We start from the raw sequence: 24926 nt of genomic DNA on the forward strand, positions 1-24926 counted from the left end.
CACACACCTCCCTGATGGTATGGCAAGAAGAATACCTGGCATTTGCCTGTATTTCTCAGTTTGGAACAACCTGACAACCTATCTTTAAAAAGAAAATAGTGTGCACAAGCATAAATGCCAACATGTACTGTGAAATACTAAATTAATTGATGCTGGATTGAAGCCAAAGGGTAGTTGCACCAAATGTTCATTTGATTTAGATTTTTCCGCCTTCTCGCTCACTTCGCATTTTGTGAATTGATTAAAAAAGTAATTATATTTTTTAAATCATTTTTACTTGACATACAGTATCTCAAATGTTAGTACACCCCTCACATTTTTGTAAATATTTTATTATATCTTTTCATGTGACGACACTGCAGAAATGACACTTTGCTACAATCTAAAAGTAGTGAGAGTGTACAGCTTGTATAACAGCGTAAATTTGCTGTCCCCTCAAAATATCTCAACACACCACCATCAATGTCTAAACTGCTGGCAACAAAAGCGGGTACACTCCTAAGTGAAAATGTCATAATTGGGCCCAATTAGCCATTTTCCTTCCCTTGTGTCATGTGACTCAGTGTTACAAGGTCTCAGGTGTGAATGGGAAGCAGGTGTGTTAACTTTGGTGTCATCACTCTCACTCTCTCATACTGGTCACTGGAAGTTCAACAAGGCACCACATGGCAAAAAACTCTAAGGATCTAAAAAAAAAAAAAAAAAAAAAAAAAAAAAAAAAGAAGAAGAAGAAGAAGAAGAAGAATTGCTGCTCTACATAAAGATGGCCTAGGCTATAAGAAGATTGCCAAGACCCTGAAACTGAGCTGCAGCATGGTTACCAAGACCATACAGCGGTTTAACAGGACAGGTTTCACTCAGAACAGGCCTTGCCATGTTCAACCAAAGAAGTTGAGTTCACGTGCTCAGCGTCATATGCAGAGATTGCCTTTGGGAAATAGAGGTATGAGTGCTGCCAGCATTGGTGCAGAGGTTGAAGGGGTGGTGGTCAGCCTATCAGTGCTCAGACTATAAGCCGCACACTGCATCAAATTGGTCTGCATGGCTGCCGTCCCATAAGAAAGCCTCTTCTAAAGATGATGCACAGGAAAGCCTGAAAACAGTTTGCTAAAGACAAACAGACTAAGGACATGGATTACTGGAACCATGTCCTGTGGTCTGATGAGACCAAGATAAACTTATTTGGTTCAGATGGTGTCAAGCGTGTGTGGCGGCAACCAGGTGAGGAGTACAAAGACAAGTGAGTCTTAACTACAGTCAAGCATTGTGGTGGGAGTGTCATGGTCTGGGGCTGTACGGGTGCTGTCGGCACTGGGAGCTACAGTTCACTGAGGTAACTATAAATGGCAATATGTACTGTGAAATACTGAAGTAGAGACTATATATATATATATATATATATATATATATACATACATACATACATACATACATACATACATACATACACACACACACACACACAGTGGTGACAAAGTATTCAGACCCCCTTAAAATTTTCACTCTTTGTTATATTGCAGCCATTTGCTAAAATCATTTAAGTTTATTTTTTTCCTCATTAATGTACACACAGCACCCCGTATTGGCATAAAAACACAGAATTGTTGACATTTTTGCAGATTTATTAAAAAAAGAAAAACTGAAACATCACATGGTCCTAAGTATTCAGACCCTTTGCTTGGTATTTAGTAGAAGCACCCTTTTGATCTAATAGAGCCATGAGACATTTTTGGAAAGATGCAACAAGTTTTTCACACCTGGATTTGGGGATCCTCTGCAGTTTTGTCAGGTTGGATGGTAGACATTGGTGGACAGACATTTTTAGGTCTATTCAGAGATGCTCAATTGGGTTTAAGTCAGGGCTCTGGCTGGGCCATTCAAGAACAGTCACGGAGTTGTTGTGAAGCCACTAATTCATTATTTTAGCTGTGTGCTTAGGGTCATTGTCTTGTTGGAAGGTAAACCTTCGGCCCAGTCTGAGGTCCTGAGCACTCGGTTTTTGTCCAGGATATCCCTGTACTTGGCCGCATTCATCTTGCCCTCGATTGCAACCAGTCGTCCTGTCCCTGCAGCTGAAAAACACCCCCACAGCATGATGCTGCCACCACCATGCTTCACTGTTAGGACTGTATTTGACAGGTGATGAGCAGTGCCTGGTTTTCTCCACACATACCGCTTAGAATTAAGGCCAAAATGTTCTATCTTGGTCTCATCAGACCAGAGAATCTTATTTCTCACCATCTTCCTTCAGGTGTTTTTCAGCAAAATCCATGTGGGCTTTCATGTGTCTTGTACTGAGGAGAGGCTTCTGTCAGGCCTCTCTGCCATAAAGCCCCAACTGGTGGAGGGCTGCAGTTATGGTTGACTTTCTACAACTTTCTCCCATCTCCCGACTGCATCTCTGGAGCTCAGCCCCAGTGATCTTTGGGTTCTTTACCTCTCTCACCAAGGCTCTTCTCCCCCGATAGCTTAGTTTGGCCAGCTCTAGGAAGGGTTCTGGTCATGCCAAACGTCTTCCATTTAAGGATTATGGAGACCACAGTGCTCTTAGGAACCATAAGTGCAGAAGACATTTTTTTGTAACCTTGGCCAGATCTGTGCCTTGCCATAATTCTGTCTCTGAACTCTTAAGGCAGTTCCTTTGATTTCATGATTCTCATTTGCTCTGACATGCACTGTAAGGTCTTATATAGACAGGTGTGTGGCTTTCCTAATCAAGTCCAATCAGTATAATCAAACACAGCTGGACTCAAATGAAGATGTAGAACCATCTCAAGGATGATCAGAAGAAATGGACAGCACCTGAATTGAATATATGAGTGCCACAGCAAAGGATCTGAATACTTAGGACCATGTGATATTTCAGTTTTTCTTTTTTTAATAAATCTGCAAAAATGTCAACAAGTTTGTGTTTCTCTGTCAATATGGGGTGCTGTGTGTACGTTAATGAGGAAAAAAAAAGAACTTAAAATGATTTTAGCAAATGGCTGCAATATAACAAAGAGTGAAAAATTTAAGGGGCTCTGAATACTTTCTGTCTCCACTGTATTATATATATATATATATATATATATATATATATATATATATATATATATATATATATATATATATATATATATATATATACACACACACACACACACACACATATATACACACATACATTATATATTTATATTTTTTTAACCTGGAGGACAGGTAACGGTACAAAGCTCCTTGGGATGAGCCGTCTTTCAGGCACAGATACCAAATCCAGTAAAGTAGTGACAAACAGTGCGGTGTTTATATGTGATATATACAAGTCTATATACAGGTGCTGTACAGTGTTCCAAAAACAAACAGGAACTAAAATAGCCAAACAAAAACAAAAGTGTCTCGGTACTAACTATACAATATTTACAGACCCTAAATACCAGGCTGAGTAAGCCTACAGCTTGTCAGCTTCCCCACAGCTTAATAGCTTTTACCAACCTTTTGCTCTCCTAGACAGAAGTTGTCTGAGGTTTCCAGGCCAAGAGCACTGGCTGTCTATCTCAGGTGAGTTTAAATTAGCCTGGGGGTAGAGGATCAAGATCCGAACTGGACCATGGATCAGAGATTCCTGAACGTGTATGAGAGGAGCCTGGGAGACATATAAACCCTGAACAGTACTGTTCCCGGCCCTCTCTGGAACGCTATATATATATATATATATATATATATATATATATATATATATATATATATATATATATTTATTTATTTTTTTTTTATATACACATTTACAAACACACACCATAAACCATCTTTCTGGTGGTGCTAAACGATTAACTACTGAAGACTTCTATTGTAGATTATGGTTTCCATTTTTGTCCGAAGAAACAGAGCTTATCTGTGAAATGTGCAACAGCTTTAGCAAGAGATGTTAGTGTAGTCTGTTGTAGATATTCTTCCTGTTCTAAAACACTGCTTTAATCAGAGAGAGCCACACTTGCTCCCTGAGAATCAAGCCCCTTGTTAGATTAGTAATCACACATCTATTCAATTTGAATGGGTGAACAGAAACCACATGCAGTTCACTTGTTTTAGGCGGAAAATGAAAATGAAACACACAGAGGCTACAGAAGTCATTGCTTTGTCCCATTTGGTAAGATTTATTGGGTAAAAGCGTTTGTAGTGAATATCAACATCATGTTGATTGTCACATACACATGGGGCACAGGTCACATCAATAAGCATCTGATGAGACAGAACTCATATTATGACCCGATTGGTCTATGCCCCATATGCCTAACCGTTCAGGTTTACCAATAAAAGGTAAGCAGCACAGCTGCAGTAACAAGTGGCCAAGTCAAACAGATACATATTCAATAGTTTGTGCTTAAGAGTCCTTAATCTGTGTACAATGTTCAAAATGTGGGGAGAGTGGATGTTGGTGTACTTACTCTTTCTCTTGGATGCTGACCAAAGAAATCAGGATGCACAGCAAAATAGAAAGGTCTTAGAGCATTGACTGCATCTGCACCTGAGAGGTTCCTGGTTTGGAGTAGATATGCAAAAAGCATCTTACCCCAACACAGCCTGAAAGAAAAAGACATGCTTTAAAACACGTAAGTATGAGGAGAGTGTTAAGATTCATAGTTTCTGTCAAATTTAAAGTGGATCTAAACCCAACAGACATAAAATAGCAAGAATAACATTTACATTACCATAGCAGAACTTAATATAATTACCCAAAAATAATGGAGAAGAGATCTTGGTTACCTGGGATGTAAATAGTTTATATACTGTACATCCCTACCCAAAAGGAATGGGTTTTGCAGTGGCCATGAAATTAAGCCAATCATTAAGCCGACTAGCCAAATAATATACACTGGCTCAAGTTTTTTTATTTGAAAAATCATTGGATTTTATTTTGACTTACAATTTTTATCTTTTTCAGGACAACTACTACAGCTGCAAGGCGTTGTGATGGGTTTCAACAACGCTTCATCATTTGCGTGTGCATATATGCAGGATTTTGCAAACAAATAAACCTTTTTGGATGATATATGCAAGAAGTATTGTAACATGGTTGCGCTATATAGATGACGTGTTTGCTATTTGGTGGGGTGACGTTGTAAACCTTCATCTTTTTGGAGGAGGTATTAAATTGTTTCAGTCAAGATATACAGTTTAAATTTTGTGTTGGAGGGTCTGGGGTTGCATTCTTGTACACTGTGATTTACAGTAGATATAGAAAATAATCACCTCCCTTAAAAATAAATCACATTTTGCTGCTTTGCAGCCTGAAATGAAGGCGGACACCTTTACTTTTATCCAGCTGTATGTACTCAGTGCAACTTATAACATCCAAGTGAAGAGATAGAACACCAACGTGACAAAAAATAAATAAAAAATTCATATAAAAAAAAAAAAATGTAAAAACAGAATCACAGAGTTGGAAAAAGGACCACCCCTCCTAAAAATGACTTGTACACTCTATCAAATGTAGCTAATCACCTTTGCCATGTCACACATTAGCTGTGGTCATTTTGATTAGCTCAGCATGATAAGCTGAGCTAATCAATTTCCTGGAGCATTTCAGTCCCTGGTAGTGCAACTGAAGCAAACAATTAACTATGGGTGGCAGGGCACTGTCAAAAGACCTCCAGGATAAAGTTGTGCAAAAGGTACAGTCAGGAGATGGATACAAAAAAGAAATAAATAAATCAAAGATTTTACTAATGCCTAGAAGCACAGCGAAGTTTATTAATAAGAAGTGGAAGGTATGTGGTACAACACAGATCCTCTGTGGATCAGGACATTGCTCAAAACTGGATGAAAGAGCCAGGAGGAAACTGGTCAGAGGATACCAAAAGGTCTACAGTAACTCTGAAGCAGTTGAAGGAATTTATGACAAAGAACGGTCATTGTGTGCCTGTGACACCAATATCACAAATTCTCCACAAATGTGGCTTTTATGAGAAGGTTGCAAGAAAATAGCCACTCCTCAATTAAGGCCACATGCAGTCACTACTGAGCTTTGCCAAAAACACACCTTGAAGTTTCTAAGGCCACATGGAATAAGGTGTTATGGTTAGATAAAACTAAAATTGAATTATTTGGCCTGGCAGAAATCCAATACAGCTCATCATCCAAATGACACCATTTCTAAAGTAAAGCATGGAGGTGATAAAATCCTGTTATGGGGGTATTTATCTGCAGCAGGCACTTGAAAAATAGATGGGGCAAAATACCATTAAATGCTTGAGGAAAATCTGCTGCTAGAAAGTTGTCAATGGGAAGAAGTTTTACCTTTCAAGATGACAACGGCCCAAAGCACACAGCAAAAATGACCACACAGTGGTTGAAAGAGAAAAAAGGTAAATGTCCTCGTTAGCGCCCAGACTTAAAGCCCATTGAAAATCTGTGGAATGACATGAAGACTGCAGTCCAGAAATGGTCACCTTAAAATTTAACGGTACTGGAGCAGTTCTGTAAAGAAAAGTGGGCAAACATTGCAAATTCTAGATGTGCAATGTTAGCAGAGACATATCCTAACAGACTAAAGGCTGTAATTAAAGCAAAAAATGGTTCAACAAAATACGGACACAAGGAGCGATCCTTTTTCCAACTCAGTGATTAGGTTTTTTTATTTTGTTTTTCTGGCATGTTGGTGTTAAATCATTCACTTGGATGTTATAAGCTGTACTGAGAAAATACAGCTGGATAAATCAAAAACGGTGTCTGTCTTCAATTCAGACTGCAAAGCAACACAAAGTGATTATTTTAAAGGGGGGTGAATTATTTTCTATACCCACTCTACATGAAAGGAGGGCAAATTGAATCCAATCTCTATGTGAAACCCACTGACAGGAATCGGCTCCTGCTATTTGACAGCTTTCACTTACCACGTTTTTAGGTCCATCATTAGAAGTCGGTTATGCAGAGTGACAAGGATTGCAAGTAATAAATGAAAATGTGCCCAGTAGTTGGATGAAATGTGTAAAAAAAAAAAAAAAAAAAAAAAGTGAAATGTGTAAAAAAAAATTCAGAGATCGGGATTATCCGGAAATAATTATACAACAGGAATTAAAGAAAATGGATCAGTCCAACGATCGAGGAGTGTCACGTAGAGACAGAGTGTGTCTCTATGTGACAGTGTGGAGATCTTTAGGATCATAAAAAAATACACTGGCCCTTGCTGCAGCATTCTTATCCAGAGATTGAGGACTTTCAAGTAGTGCCCTTAAAAGCTTACCTTAGAAATAAACTTCACCTGACATGCGAGTACATATGGATTTTTAGGTTCAGGAGAGTGAGGTAAAAAGAACCTTTTTAGATAGCAGAAATGGGTGCTTTCCATGTCTCAACTGCATACAACGTCATTTAATTAAGAAAGGAGAACTTGCTATACAACCAGTTAGTTTGGATATACCTTTCTTTCATTTGTAATTATTGATGTTTGGTTTGTATAATTAGTCAAATGGGAGACACCTGTCAAGCCATTTTCTTGTATCTATTTCAATGGTTTTGCTCAACAGTGGTTCACACATGCCTTGAGAAAGAGCATAGTATTGCTCCAAACTGTACAGGTGCATGAACTTTTTTTGTATGTATACACATGGATGTTTAAAGTAAAAGATTTTTGCATTTCGTGGATCTCGCATCAAATCCATTTCTTGTACGATATTGGCAGAACGATAGTAGCCCACTATTTATGAGATTATCCAGTTGGATATTTCAAATTTTAGAAGTCGACAGACAGAAGTGACTCACTCGGTTTCATTCATAACTATTACCATAACCACTACCAGAACAGAACATAACGCAGCCATCACCAAAACATAACGCAGCCATCACCAAAACATAACGCAGCCATCACCAAAACATAACGCAGCCATCACCAAAACATAACGCAGCCATCACCAAAACATAACGCAGCCATCACCAAAACATAACGCAGCCATCACCAGAACATAACGCAGCCATCACCAGAACATAACGCAGCCATCACCAGAACATAACACAGCCATCACCAGAACATAACACAGCCATCACCAGAACATAACACAGCCATCACCAGAACATAACACAGCCATCACCAGAACATAACACAGCCATCACCAGAACATAACACAGCCATCACCAGAACATAACACAGCCATCACCAGAACATAACACAGCCATCACCAGAACATAACACAGCCATCACCAGAACATAACACAGCCATCACCAGAACATAACACAGCCATCACCAGAACATAACACAGCCATCACCAGAACATAACACAGCCATCACTAGAACATAACGCATAACACAGCCATCACCAGAATATAACACAGCCATCACCAGAGTACAACATAACACATCACAACATACCAGAACCATTATTACAACATAACATGAACATAACCATCATCATAACATAACCATTACAGAACCAAAGCAATGCCATAACTATACCCATAGCATAACCATAACATACCATTACCACAAACCAACCCATTACCATAAACCAGGGATATGCAATTAGCCGACCTCCAGCTGTTGCAGAACTACAAGTCCCATGAGGCATAGCAAGACTCTGACAGCCACAAGCATGACACCCAGAGGCAGAGGCATGATGGGACTTTTAGTTTTACAACAGCTGGAGGTCCGCTAATTGCATATCCCTGCCATAAACATAACACAACGATAACCATAAACAACCATTATCAGAACCACAAACATAACCATTACCACAACCATAATCATTTTCTCTCTACTTCTGCTAACTAATACAACCAGGTCTTTTCCCTCCCCAGCTCATGATTGAGCAGTGAAGGAAAAGCTGTGGACTGATGAGCCCATCTTTCTGTCGCTTTTTCCTCCTGTCAGCATGTTACTTGTTAGCACATGGGCACTGCAAAACTACTGATTGGCTCCTTTTGTGGCTTCTGTCTCCCAGTCTGAGTTCTACAATACAGGAGGATTGCAAGAGGCCTATACCAAGTCAAATAGGGGTTCTTACACAAGTTGCTTTTAAAATAACATTAAATGAATTTTAATTAAAGACAAAGTAAACTGCAGGGTTCATTTTTTTTCCTTACAGGCAAGGTAAAGCCATAGTGTGCTAGTATGCATCGCATACTAGCAAATTATGTGAAACTTGCCTGCAAACAAAGCCCTCCACCGATGTGTTGTCATGGCTGGAGGCTGCATACAGCTTCACCCATCTTCCTTCTGGGTCCGCTGTCTCCAGCTGTGCGACTGGCCAAAGCCAAGCCACATGACCTCACTCCCACGCATGCATGGGGGAGCTTCCGCTTACGGCACAGGAATCTGAAGGAAAGGCACGGTGGCCGTTCCTTCAGAGTGAATGTGGCAATTATGTAATTGGCTGCATATACAGCAGATATCTCCTAAACAGTACACGTTTATTATAGGCTTGCCTATAGGAACAATTAATGGATCGGAGTTTACAACCACTTTAACCTACAGCTGCAGGAATTTGTTCAGCTTTTAGCATCAGTGACATTGGTCCACTGAAGAGCTGTAGGAGGTTGGGAACACTCCTTTTTATTCCCCAGTCCAGGAATTTCTATTTTCTTGAGAATTCCCTGTACAATGAAGCCACAAGATAATGTCATTGTGTATTTAGAGATCAGAATACAGTGAGTGTATAGTTAACACGGTTTATTTCTAGTCACCTTCAGGTCAGCAATGTGTCACTCTATGTGATTTTCAAGACAGGCCTCTATGAAATATGAATGATTGAGGTCAGCTTTGAGTTCTTACCTCTTTGTGGCTGTGCAACCACCAAACATGTCAGTTTCACAGTGTAACTCAGCATGCAGAAATCAAAGAAGAACCTTAAACAAAAGAAAATAGAAAATGTGAGCAAGCATCTGGAGAGACAGCAGCTTTTTGTACACAGCAGCTCTATACATTGCACTGCGGTGGGTGGCAATTCTTCAGCACTGCTGAAACTAATGTAGAAAGCCTAGCATAAAATGACTTCCCTGGGGATAAAGGATAACTGCACACAGAATATCTCCTTACTCCGGCTGAATTTTTAACAGGACAACCTGAAAAACCAAATATATCTACGATGTTATGTCTGGTGAGGTTTTAAAGATAATGACTATTTTTGTTTACATTTTTTTGCATCAGGTACACTCATTGGGTGTTGAATGCCGGGTCCCACACCCTGTGCTGTGGTTAAAGCATTTGTTTCCCCAACATTTCATATTTCTGATATGTGCCTGCTGTACCATGTACTTGTATGAAAACACATCCTGTTGTCTTTGTATAAATTAGATGGACTTATGCCTTTTTTCATCCAGACTAACTATGTATTGCTTCCTTTGTGTGAAATCCCTGGTGTTCCTGCCAGTCCCCTCTGCATTCTTATTAAAACTGACCACACTAGGCATGAAAGCACAACTCAGTCAGTTCTCTAGATATTCTGGGAACTCAGTGTGCTTTGCTCCAATGATCAGACTTCTCCTGATGCCCCCCTGCACAGCATTTGACTGGGAAGATCCATGTATTGTTGTTTTCCCTGCCACAGCTCTTATGCAGCTAGGAACAGGGGGAACGTGATCACTTACAAAAAAAAGGGAACTAAAAAGGTATTTATGTTTTTTATACCTATACAAAAATGTTTTGCCTCTCATTTCTTTTTTAAACAGAATAAGTCGTTTCAGAAGGTGATCATTTACAATCACTTTAAAGCAGGTGGTCTCATGTCACAACACTGAACAAAACAACAATGGGTAGCAGCACAGATTTCAGTATAATGATAAGCAATGCAAGTCTGTTTTGATAGGGCAGCCTTGTGAAGGGAGTTGAAGCCACTCCAAATATGTAATGAGAAAAAACAAAGCAACAGGTGCCTCTTAGTAAGACTGTTTAAAATTTAATAGCAAAATGCATTAAAACACTCACATATAGGTATCTGTTATCAGGCACAGAGGAGTCCAGTGTAGTCACATTCAGTCTCTGCAATCAGGAGGGTGGTGTGCTCGGTTTGTCCATGCAGCCGGAGTCCTGTTCCACAGGAGACTTCCGGTATTCCGGCAGAATCCAAAACGAGGCTTGGAGTGCAGCCGGACGGTCACAGGGCTGCAGTGCAGAGTTCAGTGAAGTGACTGTACTGCCATAAAGCAAAGCGTTTCTGAGCATGCGCACCAAGGGAATACACGAGGTGCGCGCTCCTTTCTCAAGCTCTTGAAACACGTCGCTTTCCGGCAGTACAGTCACTTCACTCAACTCTGCTGCACTCCAGCCCCCTCTGTGACCGTCTAGCTGCACTCCAAGCCTTGCTTTGGATTCCGCCCAAATACCGTAAGTCTCCCGTGGAACAGAACGCCGGCTGCATGGACAAACAGAGGACACTAGAGGTCGACCGATATGGGTTTTTCTCTGGCCGATGCTGATATTTAGAAATCACGGTGGCCGATATATGATGTCAATTTTTTTGGGCCGATATGTTAGGCCGTTTTTTTTTTTCACTTTTTTTTTTCCCCCCACCCTTCATCTCATAAAATCTAACAGACACCTTTCCCACTGGGGCGTTTTTCAGGCGCTTTTGGGCTACAAATAGCGCCTGTAAAATGCCTGCAAAACGGCTCCCCTGCAGTCTGTGTGAAAGACCGAGTGCTTTCACACTGAGGTAATGCGCTGTATGTGAAAGAAAAGTCCAGCAAGCAGCACGCTTGGAGCTCCTCCACCACTCCTGCCAATTGATATGAATGGGCACCACTGCCGAAGCCATGCAATGCGATTTGGCATCCGCGCTTCACGAGCGCATTTAACCTCTTCCTCGGCCGCTAGCTGGGTTATATGTGCCCCACTAGCAGCCGAATAGCACCGCTAAAATGACGGTAAAGCGCTGCTAAAACTAGCAGCGTTTTACCGTCAATGCCTGTCTGCTCAAGTCTGAAAGCAGCCTTAATAAGTGATACAGAAAATTTCTTACATTTAAACATTTATTAAACAAAACAAACCTCCAATCAGTTTACTTGTATGTATAATTTAGATAAAAAAAACACTATATATAAAAAAAAAAAAAAAACAGGTACCGTATTTATCGGCGTATAACACGCACAGGTGTATAACACACACATTCATTTTAAGAGGGACGTTTCAGGGAAAAAAACTTACATTTTTGTATTGGTGTATAACACGCACACGCTATTTGCACCCGATTTTCATGGTGAAAAAGTGAGTGCCAATAAATACAGTAATCAAAACTTTTGGATGAAAAAAATAATAATTCACTGTTTTGGTATTTTTTTTTTTCAAAAAAAACAAACAAACTGCGTTTGAAAGACCTCTGCGCAAATGCCGTGGTACATAAAATATTGCAACAACTGCTATTTTATTCCCCAAGATCTCTGCTAAAAATATATATATAATTTTTGGGGGTTCCAAGTGATTTTATGGCAGAAAATACAGGATTTTTACTCATAAGCAACAAGTGTCAGAAAAGATTTAGTCTTTAAATGGTTACACTGAGAACTCCTACACAGGGAGTTCAATTCATTCATAAGTGGAAACATTGTATCTCTTTACTCTTTTCTTGGCAGACTGCCCAGAGGAGGAAAGACGCTTCGCTGAAGACTCAGGCAACTTGCATTGACTTCTATTACAGAAGTCATTTGCAAATCGCACTGTAGTTATAAATCGGTCTTTTTATCAGCTCAATCGGCCAATTAAAAAACTGTAAATATTGGCCGATATATCGGTCAACCTCTAGAGGACACCACCATCCTGATTGCAGAGACTAAATGTGACTACACTGGACTCCCCTGTGCCTGATAACAGATACCTACAAGTGAGCCTTTGTAATGCATTTTGCTATTACATTTTAAACAGTCTTACTAAGTGGTGCCTGTTGCTTTGTTTTTTCTCTTTTCATATCACAACACTGACCTGGGCAGGGGATAGGGGATGGAACCAAAGCACATAGAAGGGGACCGGGAGTTTGACACTGCCAGTAGTGTCTAGTCAAGACACAGAGGTTGGTGGAGTGGGCAGGGAGAAGTATATATGAGGGCAAGATAAGGGCAAGTATTACCCCCTTTTTTTATTTGCAGTAGACGTTAATTGCCTGCTAGTACCAGTTTGCACACTGGCAGTGCTGTGCACCTGAACCTCAGCTTTCCTGCCTCCAGCCGAATTCTCAGCTCAGCAGCCCCATTGCTGAGCTGCCTGAGCAACAGCTTTAGCTCCAAGCAGTCCAGGCATCCAACCCACAGTTCCTGAGCCTTCAGCACCACAGGCTGCAGAAAAACCTGGAGCTTTAGCCCTAGGCAGCCCACAGCAAGTGCCTGTGCAGGTGAGTTAGGGGCTGAGCAATTGAAGCAGTTTAGATTGTAAATTGATTGCTCAAAAAAAAAAAAAAAAAAAATCTAATTGTAGATTCGTCAGTAGTTAGTAAGGAGCCAGTTTGGACTGTGATAATTGTGGGACAAAAGTACAGTGAGTGGGACAGAAGAATCTAGGCAGTTAATGGTTAAAAATGCACTAATTTGAGCCAAGCCTTTTTGAGAATTGAAAGAATACTGTAGGGATGTTTTAGTTAAGCTGTTAACATAAAAAAGGCCTTTACTTAACCACTTGGGATCCGCGCTATTGCAAAATGACGGCAATAGCGCGGACCCACATTTCCGGGACTACGTCTATTGACGTAGTCCTGGTTACGAGCGGCCTGCGCGCCCCCTGAGGGGCGCGCGCGGCGCGCTCTGTGATCGGCGAGTCCGTGAGACTCGCCTGATCACCGATCCGTGTAAGGGGTCGATCCCGACCCCTTATCACGTGATCAGCTGTCAGCCAATGACAGCTGATCATGTGATAAAACGGAGCCGGTAATCGGCTAGTATTCCTCCTCGCGCTGACAGCGCGAGGAGAAAAAAAAAAAGCCGATCGCCGGCGGCCGTGTTCGGGACATCAGTCCCGATCACGGCCAGCAATATAAAAGGACACCTGCCCCCTGCCAGTGCCCACCTGCCACCCGCAGTGCCATCCTGAATAAAGTAAGTGCCCCCCTGTCAGTGCCACCCAGCAGTGCCCATAGTGCCCACAGTGCCACCCAGCAGTGCCCACAGTGCCACCCAGCAGTGCCCACAGTGCCACCCAGCAGTGCCACCCACAGTGCCACCCACAGTGCCACCCAAAATCTGCCTCAGGTGCTGCACCCCAGTGCCGCCCATCAGTGCCCAGCAGTGCCGCCCATCAGTGCCCAGCAGTGCCGCCCATCAGTGCCCAGCAGTGCCACCTATCAGAGCCACCTATCAGTGCCACCTATCAGTGCCCATCAGTCCCATCTATCTGTGGTACCTATCAGTGCCCATCCGTGCCACCCATCCGTGCCACTTATCCGTGCCACCCATCCGTGCCATCTTATCTGTGCCCATCTTTGCCCATCAGTGCCGCCTTATCTGTGCCCATCGGTGCCGCCTTATCTGTGCCTATTAGTGCCGCCTTAACTATGCCTATCAGTGCCCACCAGTGCAGCCTATCAGTGCCCACCAATGCAGCCCATCAGTGCCCACCAATGCAGCCCATCAGTGCCCACCAATGCAGCCTATCAGTGCCGCCTAATCAGCGCACTTCAATGAAGGAGAAAAATGACCCGTTTGCAAAATTTTATAACAAACTATTAAAACATGATTTTTTTTTTTTTTTTTTTGCATCTTTTTTTGTTTGTTTAGCAAAAAATAAAACTCCGAGCTGTAACTAAATACCACCAAAAGAAAGCTCTATTTGTGGGAAAAAAATGATAAAAATTTCATTTGGGTACAGTGTTGTATGCCCGCGCAATTGTCACTCAAAGTGCATCAGCGCTGAAAGCTGAAAATTGGTCTGGGACTGAGGGGGGTTTAAGTGCCCAGTAAGCAAGTGGTTAAAGAGGGATTCCACCTAAAAAAAAAAATATTAAAAGCCAGCAGCTATAAATACTACAGCTGCTGACTTTTAATAAATGGACACTCACCTGTCCCGGGTTCCAGCGATGCCGGCAGCCGAGGCCGATCGATCGCTCGGCCCTCGGCTGCTGCCGCCACCATTCTAGGTGAGGGAATCAGGAAGTGAAGCGAATCGGCTTCACTTCCCGGTTCCCTACTGCACATGCGCGAGTCGCGCAGCGCAATAGGAAATCTCCGCGCTGTCACTGGGACCCGTGTGTGTCCCAGCAGACAGCGCGGCAGGACAGGAAATGACAGACTCCCATGGGAGTCTATGCCCGGAAGTGGGTGTAAATACCTGTCTTTAACAGGTATCTCCACCCCCCACCCCCCTCCCCCCTGTAAGGTGCCAATTGTGACACCGGAGGGGGGGGGGAGGGTTCCGATCAGCGGAAGTTCCACTTTAGGGTGGAACCCCGCTTTAACCACTTGCTTACTGGGCACTCAAACCCCCCTCCTGCCCAGACCAATTTTCAGCTTTCAGCGCTGATGCACTTTGAATGACAAAAATGATGCAAAATAAAATAAAAATAAAAAATCATGTTTAATAGTTTGTTATAAAATTTAGCAAACAGGTCATTTTCTCCTTCATTGAAGTGCGCTGATGAGGCGGCACTGGTGGGCACTGATAGGCATAGTTAAGGCGGCACTAATAGGCACAGATAAGGTGGCACCGATAGGCACAGATAAGGCAGTACTGATGGGCACAGATAAGATGGCACAGAAGGGTGGCACGGATGGGTGGCACTAAGGGGCACTGATAGATGGGACTGATGGGCACTGATAGGTGGCACTGCTGGGCACTGGTAGATGACACTGATGGGCACGGATATGTGGCACTGGGGTGCAGCACCGTTGTTGAGGCAGATTGTGGGCACTGATGGGGGGCACTTTTTTTTTTTATTACTGAGGTTGCACTGGCAGGGGGCAGGTGGGCACTGGTAAGCTGGCCGTGATTGGGACTGATGTCCCGATCACGGCCGCCGGTGATCTGCTTTATTTTTTCTCCTCGCGCTGACAGCGCGAGGAGGAAAAGTAGCCGATTACCAGCTCCGTTGTGTCACATGATCAGCTGTCATTGGCTGACAGCTGATCACGTGGTAAGGGTTGGGGATCGACCCCTTGCTTCGATCCGTGATCAGGCGAGTCTCATAGACTCGCTGATCACAGAGCGCACCGCGCGCGCCCCTCAGGGGGCGTGCAGGCCTCTCGTGCACGGGACGACGTCAATAGACGTAGTCCCAGCAAAGTAGGTACGCGCTGTAGCCGTCATTCGGCTATAGCGCGGATCCCTAGTGGTTAAATTAGCCATGTCCCTTAGTCAAAATAGCCACACCAATTTTTTTTTTTTTTTTTGCCATGCCACGCTACACACTAGTGCTACATTAACCTGGTAAACGTCTCCCCGGGTTGAAACCTCTGCACACTCCCTACTAAGACCTTGGTAATCTCGATTTATACTTCCATTCTCTGCATTCGCGGTATGTGTTTATTACTATGTACTACCCTGGGGGCCCCTACTATTTTCTTTCTTCCCTATCTACAGTGCCTTGCAAAAGTATTCACCCCCCTTGGCTTTTTATTTATTTTGTTACATTACAGCATTTAGTTCAATGTTTTTTTTAATCAGAATTATATGTGAAGGATCAGAACACAATAGTCTAAGTTGGTGAAGTAAAATTAGAAAATATATACATAAAACAATTTTTCACAAATAAAAAAAAAAAAAACGATAATTGGCATGTCCCTATGTATTCACCCACTTTGTTATAAAGCCCATAAAAAGCACTAGTGCAACCAATTGCCTTCAGAAGTCACATAATTAGTGAAATTATTTCTACCTGTGTGCAATCTAAGTGTCACATGATCTGTCATTACATATATACACCTTTTTCAAAGGCCCCAGAGGTTGCAACACCTAAGCAAGAGGAACCACTAACCAAACACTGCCATGAAGACCAAGAAGCTCTCCAAACAAGTAAGGGACAATATTGAGAAATACTAGTCAGGGTTAGGTTATAAAAAAAAATATCCAAATCTTTGATGATCCCTAGGAGCACCATCAAATCTATTCAAACCAAATTGAAAGAACATGGCACAACAGCAAACCTGCCACACATCAAAACTCACAGACCGGGCAAGGAGGGCATTAATCAGAGAGGCAGCACAGAGACCTAAGGTAACCCTGGAGGAGCTGAAGAGTACCACAGCAGAGACTGGAGTATCTACAATAAGCTGTACACTCCATAGAATTGGGCTTTATGGCAGAGTGGCCAGAAGAAAGCCATTACTTTCAGCAAAAAACAAAATGGCATGTATTGGGTTTGCAAAAAGGCATGTGGGAGACTCCCAAAATGTATGGAGGAAGGTGCTCTGGTCTGATGAGACTTAAATTGAACATTTTGGCCATCAAAGAAAACGCTATGTCTGGTGCAAACCCAAACACATCACATCAACCAAAGAACACCATCCTCACAGTGAAACATGGTGGTGGCACATCATGCTGTGGGATGTTTTTCGGCAGTCGGGACTGGGAAACTGGTCAGTTTAGGGAAAGATGGATGGTGCTAAATACAGGGATATTCTTGAGCAAAACCTGTACCACTGTGTTTGTGATTTGAGGCTAGGACAGAGGTTCACCTTCCAGCAGGACAATGGCCCCATACACACTGCGAAAGCAACACTGGAGTGGTTTAAGGAGAAACATGTAAATGTGTTGGAATGGCCTAGTCAAAGCCCAGACCTCAATCCAATAGAAAATCCGTGGTCAGACTTAAAGATTGCTGTTCACAAGTGCAGCCCATCCAACTTGAAGGAGCTGGAGCAGTTTTGCAAGGAGGAATGGGCAAAAATCCCAGTGGTAAGATATGGCAAGCTCATATAGACTTATCCAAAGTGACTTGGAGTTGTGATATACAAAGTATTGACTTTAGGGGGTGAATTGTTATGCACATTGACTTTTTCTGTTATTTTGTCCTATTTGGTGTTTGCTTCACAATAAAATAAAAACATATATATACAAAAAAAACTTCAAAGTTGTGCGCATGATCTGTAAATTAAATGATGCAAATCCTCAAACAATCCATGTTAATTCCAGGTTGTGAGGCAACAAAAACATGAAAAATGCCAAGAGGGGTGAATACTTTTGCAAGACACTGTATTTTTTTTTCTCATACCTAAGATTACATTTTCTTTTATCTTCTCTCTCTCTCCTCTTTCAGTTTACTCTTTATATAGCTCTGGTAGCAGAACTTTATTTCATTGGTTATCATTATACCAATGGTACATAGTTCCAATATGTAGTAGGAATTTTAGATTCTATAAGAATTTTTTTGTTATTATTATTTAAAAACTATACTCGATAATAATGATTATTAGCATGCATGCTAATTGTTAAAATTCAATAAACAAATCTGACAAGAAATCTCTGCACATGTGTGGGCTGAAAATATATAAAATGAGGAGCCACTGGGTGGCAGTGTGGACACTCGTTAACCCCAATATTACAACCGTGCCACGTCCCAAGATAATCCAAATATATGACCGACAAAATTCACCACAGTTCATGAACTTTATAGGCACAACCAAACAAAGTACAATAAAATTTACAAAGCTTTATTGATGTACAAAAAGGATGTTTAAAAAAACTTTTTAAAATATAATAGCATTTTGCACCTTAAGCCCACATTCACACGGTGCCATTTGAATTAGGTCACCACCCTTAATAGTTTAGGGAGCAAAATGCTACTATATATTTTATATGTTTTTAAACTACTTTCTGAGCATCATTAAAGCGTTGTAATTTTTTTTTTGTACTTTAGTTGTGCCTAAAAAAATCCATTAACTGTGTTCATTTTGTCATCATATATTCTGCACAGGTGTGGCTGGAGACATGCTTTAGGAGACAGACTAGAAACCGTAATATGAGACTGCCAGAGATCAGGTGCTTTACAAATCAATGCCTGCACCCCTACTACTGGCTCCTGGAGTCCAAGAGCCACACAGCAAGGATAAAAAGGACCACTTGCTGGGCATTAGAACATTAAAGCAAGCAGTGGAACTATTCCAGTGGCTTAGGCCAGCTATACACGGTCTGAAACCTGCTGAAATGGCCGAGATTCAATCTGTTAATGGGCAGGCTGACTGTATTAAGTTAATCAATCAGCTTGGGTGCAACCAGCCTGCCGGATTATCTTGCAATTATTGCTAGCAGCTGCAATAGCTGCTAGCAATAATCACGGTCTTCTCCCGGCATTGACAGCTTCCCCCACTCACCACCGCTAGGAGAGTACAATTGCGGATTCCCCTGTTAACATTGTCTGTGACAGAAATACCCCTTAAGTGGAAGTAAACACTCCGATAGTTTTCAGCCAAGGAAGCTGCCATCTTGGCCTCTGTTTAACCACTTTAATACGGGGAAATTTCACCCCTTCATGGCCAGGCCAATTTTCAGCTCTTTGTTGCACTTTGACAATTGCGCGGCCATGCAAAACTGTACCCATATGAAAATTTTACCATTTTATTTCCCACAGATAGAGCTTTTTTTTGGTGCTATTTTATCACCACTGGGTTTTTTTTTATTTGTTGCTGAACAAAAAAAGAAAAGACTGAAAATTTTGAAAAAAATAAATAAAAAATAGAGTTTCTTTATTTTGGTTATAAAATTTTGTAAATAAAATGTTTCCTTCACTGATAGGCACTGATGAGGTGGCACTAATGGGCACTGATAAGCAGCATGGATGGGCACTGATAGGTGGCACTGATGGGCATCCCTGGTGGGTACTGCTGATGGGTCTGCACTGATAATCAATGTGCTGATTATCAGCGCAAACCCCCCTATCAGGAGAGTCGCTGATCGTCTCTCCTCTACAGTTTTGGCCATACTTCTATTTAAAATGTTTACATGGCTGTAAGGGCTCATTCACACTTGAGTTGCTCTCCGAAGAGCGATCTGTGTTTTATAACCACCCCCCCCCCCCAAACACACACACACACACACACACACCTCCCCTCCAACTGCTAGTATGAACAAGCCCTAGGAAATTTTAAACATTTTAGGGCTATATGTCATGTCACTAGAACACTTTTTTTTTTCAAATACAGATTCTAAAACACCTACTCTCTGTTACTATGCAGATGGTGCCCCTTTACCCTCTTCAATGATATGTATTGCCACATGCTTTATCAACGTCTGTTTCCATCTATCCATATTAAACTTTACTGCAAAAGTCTCAACTCCAGAAAAATACAATACAGCATGTTAATTAAATGAAAAATAAAAAAAAATATGCCTCAGTGGTTTTTTTTTTTCTTTTATAAAAACTACTAATCTAAAACACAGGACAACAAGGAAACCACCAATAAATATAATTTTATAGTATGCAACTAAAGCTTGCACCTACAAAGTCCCAGAAACCAATGAGTCACAGATGATTTGCACGAGGAAGAAAAAAAAAAAAAAGCATTGTTTGAAGACAATATAGATTGTAAGTATCATACAAATGATATTAGGATGGTTAGAGATTAACCCATTCGCTGCCAGAGCTATTTTTTCCCACACATGTAAAAAAATAAAAAAATAATTTAGGCCTGAAGATTACATAAAACTACCCAACATTATACCTTTTGTGAATGCAGACCCCCTAGAAAATAAAATAATGGTACTTCCAATTTTTTATGTCATACGAAATTACCGCAAAGGTCTAGGAAATGCAAAGTTTCAGTAAAAACAAACTAAAGTGAATTTTAGGATGAACAAATGCAATAAACTACCCAAATGATTAAAAATATAAAGGACAAGGTTGTATAGAGTAAAAAGATACTCAACATGTCAAACCTTAAATTTGCATGCGCCTGTGAAATGGCAAACTTTAGTACCTCATAGTTAGTATGGGCGACACTTTGAAAGCCCTCTATAGGTCATCAGTTTAGTGTTACAGAGGTGAGTGTGTGTGTGTGTGTGTCACTTTATGTGCTTGGGTGTAACTTTATTTTTTTGCAGTTTAACCACTTAAAGTCTAAATCTTTTTCTGACACTTCTTAAGTTAAAATCAATATTTTTTGCTAGAAAATTATTTGGAACCCCCAAACAATATATATATATATAAAATCAGAGACCCTAGGGAATAAAATGGCAATTGCTGCAATATTTTATGTCACACTGTATTTGCTCAGCAGTCTTTCAAATGCAATTTTTTGGGAAAAAAATACACTTCAATAAATAAAAAAATAAAAAATGAAACAGTAAAGTTAGCACAATTTTTTTGTTTTAATGTGAAAGATGATACGCTGCGAGAATCGTGATCTATCTTCTAAGCAAAAAAATTGTGATTCTCATTTTAGCCAGAATTGTGCAGCTCTAGTGTGGAGGCAATGGAGTGTGTGAAGACAGGAGTCTGCCTGTCAGTTTTAGCCCTTGTTCACATTGATGCGATTTGGCATGCATTTGCGGCACTGCACCAATTCCCAAAAGTAGATTCTGTGCTACTTTTGGCAATTTCGGAAATTTCAGAAACCTGAACAGATGTCTGTGAACTCGCTCCCGAAGTCGGGACTGACATGTGGAAATGAAATCGTGTGAGTTCAGCTGAACTCGCACAATTTAATTCCCACAGTCAGTGTGAATCAGGGCTTACACACAATTCTGGTGGCTGCAGGCACTGGATTGTGTGTGAAACCCCCTTCTGTACATTGTACAGACCTGGCAGCAAAAGGGTTAAGGCTTGGTTCACAACTGTGTGTGTGGCCGTGGGTGCGGGAATCGCAGCGATTCCTGCACTCACAACACATGCAGTGTAAACAAGCTGCTCTGAGAAAATGCGCAGGGCTGTAATTCATTCTCAATGGTACTCCCACACATGTAAAACCATAGTGCGTGTGCAGGAACTGCAGGGAAATCGCATGGTCAAAATGACCATGCAATTTTCCAGCATGCTGTGTTTTGAAAAAGGTGTGTGCATCTTTTTCTGCAGGAAATGCAGGCACGGCAGCCCACTGAAATGAATAGGCTGTCGTGTCTGGGCAAATGCGTCCCACAGAAATGCACAGATGTGACCCTAGGGTCAAGTGTATCTAATGCATAGTCACATTTTGTGGATACAAGGACTGCGGTTTATGCATGGTGTATAACATCAAAAATAAATAAAATTAAAATCAATGGCTTGCATCATGGTGAGAATTAAAAAATGCCAAAAAATTCTGTATAAGCCGAAACATGACTGGTTCTCAATAAAGCTACAACCACAGTTTAACCCCTCCTCCAATTAACTTCTGAATATGCCCTTGGCTCAGACAGACTGGAAAAGGTAATCATAGGCTGCTTTGCACAAGAGATTCGGATAGACATAACATGACCTAATAATGTAATGGAGTGAATAGGAAACCACACCATTTCCACACAGTATTACAGAAACACTCCTTAGTTAGAAATCTTTTTTAGTAGTATTTATCAGTTATATGTGTGAAAATTTGAAGAACTATATACAAAACTTTTGTTTAATTTTGGATATAGAAAGGGAGGGCTATAACCCCTGTAAGGTTGATTTTTGCCATCGGTATCCCATTGCCAAGATTTCACTTCACATTGTATCCCATAGCCAAAACAGGAAGTCAGAGGAAATTCCTTTAAAGTGAGAGAAACTCAGGCGTGTCACCAGAATTTGTGTCCCAATTGGACGATTTCCCCTCTATAAAGCCCTATACAGATTTTATGCCGATTTTTGTCTTCAGATTTACCAAAACCATGTAGTGCAATGGCCTGCCTGATTGCATACAAATTGAAACTCCTAAGGTTTGACCTCATATCATATGGTTTTGGTAAACCTAAAGAAAAAAAAAATCAGCAGAAGAAGATCTGATAGTGTGTATGGGGCTTTACTGTTCTGGGGACAACCCAAAATTTGGGCTGTTCTTTCACTTTCAGTGAGAACGGTAACCAGGACAAATAGAGAGGGGGGGGATCAGCGCAAATAGCAATATTATTATTATAATACAGGATTTATATAGCGCCGACAGTTTATGCAGCACTATACAACAACATTAGGGTAGACATTACAATACAATTCAAGACAGGGGGAATCAGAGGGCCCTGTTCGTTAGACCTTATAATCTACAATAAAAAGCTCCGGGGGTTCTAATCCCTCTCCACTATCAAAAAGTTATAAACAAAAAGTTTTGCCTTTAGTTACACTTAAATTGAACATGAAACAAATACATAAAGCTGGCCCATCCTGCTTTTCAGATGACAAATTCAACACATTGGGGGTTATTTAATCCACTTTGCACTACAAGTGCACTTGGAAGCGCAGTCACTGTAAATCTGAGGGGGACAAGCAAGGAAAATAAAAAACAGCATTTTTGCTTGTGCATGATTGTATGATAAAATCAGCAGAGCTTCCAATTATTTCAGATCTTACCCTCAGATCTAAAGTAACTGCACTTCCAAGTGCACTTGTAGTGCAAAGTGGATTTGTCTTTAGTAAATAATCCCCTCTAGTACACCCGACGACGCAAGATAAGTGAGATTATAGCCAGTGTCGCTAGCAGGAAGAAGACCATGCACACTTCAGCTCTGCTCCTTGCTGTCACATTTGTTTCTTCACACAGAGCGCATGCCACAGCCAAGGACACTGCAATGTTTAACAGAGCAACACGTCCTACTCAGAAATGAAGGACACAAAGATTTAATAGCTAACAGCAGTCACATCCAAGCATAAAGTGGTTGTAAGGTCTTATATAAAAAATATATATATAATAAACAGGTTTATGATTACCTGCTCTGTGAAATAGAACTGCACAGAGTGGCCCCAAATCTCTTCTTCTTGTGTCCCCCACCGGCGATCCTGGCTCCCCCATAGGAATGGGAAAACTTGTGCAGGAGAGGAGAGGAGCGAGGCTTCGGGCAGCAGAGAAGCGAGGCTCCGGGGCGGCCGCATCGCTGGACCATGGGACCGGTGAGTGTCTGTTTATTAAAAGTCAGCAGATACACTTTTTGTAGCTGCAGACTTTTAAATGGGTTGAACTCCACTTTAAGTTCAATTTAAAAAGTAAAATGTTAAAAGGAGTAAATTTTTTTTTTTTTTTTTAATAAATAATAAAAAAAAAAAAAAAATGAAAAGCCCCCATGCCTCTGGTGTGATGCAGTATAGAGCGGGGCTCCTATGGGGATGGAGAGGTCCTGGCGATACAGGGGGAACCTATAGAACGGGGAGTGTATCAGCATGACCGGGGGACCCTTTCAAAAGGAAACACAGAGGGGGAATTATTTTATAGAAAACCAGCAAAGTTATATTGTGTTTTATGAAAAAAATAAATAAATAGACTTATAGTTCCAATTTTGCATTCAATTTTGGGACCCCCCCCCCCCCCAGTTTGTGTTCCCCTTTACACCTCATACATAATCATCATAATAATAGTATTTCATCATCTGTGTACGGTCAGCCCTCCTCTCTGTAAAGCACATTACCTTCAGTCACCATTGTGTGACATCCATGACAGTCCTGGCTCTCCTCCTCAGTGTGTCTCTAATCCACACACGGCTTCCTGCTGCTCTGACAACACGCCCACGTGATCCGGGTCTCCTCCAATCCCGGGGCGCATAGCGGCACGCCTCTTTGTGTACATGTTTCGATAAAACTTTATTTAGATAAAAACAATCACTGCACCACGTACAACGCGTGCATACTTAGGAAAAAAACACAGGCTGTGAATGATGACAGATCCTCTCACTGATCCAACACATTTCATACAAGTTATTGTGAGGATCCTACAGACCTCACCATGTACTGTTAACCTCTTTATGTAATTTGAGGCACAGGCCAATAAAAAACGAAATTAAAGTGGAACTTCAGTCATTTATAAAAAGAAAATTAGGAGTCAGTAGCTATAAATACAGCATAGCTCTCAGCTGTCCCCGATTTCGAGGTACTGTCCCTGATTTGGAACAAAGTCCCGCTGTCCTCTTCATTTGTCCCTAATTTTGGTCTGATCTATATAGTTGTATATAAAT

The 24926-nt window shown here is 41.3% G+C and overlaps 1 protein-coding gene across 1 annotated transcript in view; it reads right to left on the reverse strand.

Annotated features, from left to right (window-relative positions):
• The window catches only part of TCAIM (T cell activation inhibitor, mitochondrial), a 56214-nt gene extending 31721 nt beyond the window's left edge, over nt 1–24493 (reverse strand). The window contains exons 1-3 of the mRNA XM_077491471.1: nt 24384–24493; nt 9747–9820; nt 4428–4563 (exon numbers count right to left, since the gene is read on the reverse strand). Coding sequence (XP_077347597.1) covers nt 4428–4563; nt 9747–9775 — 165 coding nt within the window. The 5' untranslated portion in view covers nt 9776–9820; nt 24384–24493. The remainder of the gene's footprint in view (nt 1–4427; nt 4564–9746; nt 9821–24383) is intronic.
• Nucleotides 24494–24926: the final 433 nt, after the last annotated feature.

Source organism: Lithobates pipiens, unplaced genomic scaffold (genome assembly GCF_037356315.1).
Source record: "Lithobates pipiens isolate NorthernLeopardFrog02 unplaced genomic scaffold, aLitPip1_a1.2 Scaffold_19, whole genome shotgun sequence".
NCBI lineage: Eukaryota > Metazoa > Chordata > Amphibia > Anura > Ranidae > Lithobates > Lithobates pipiens.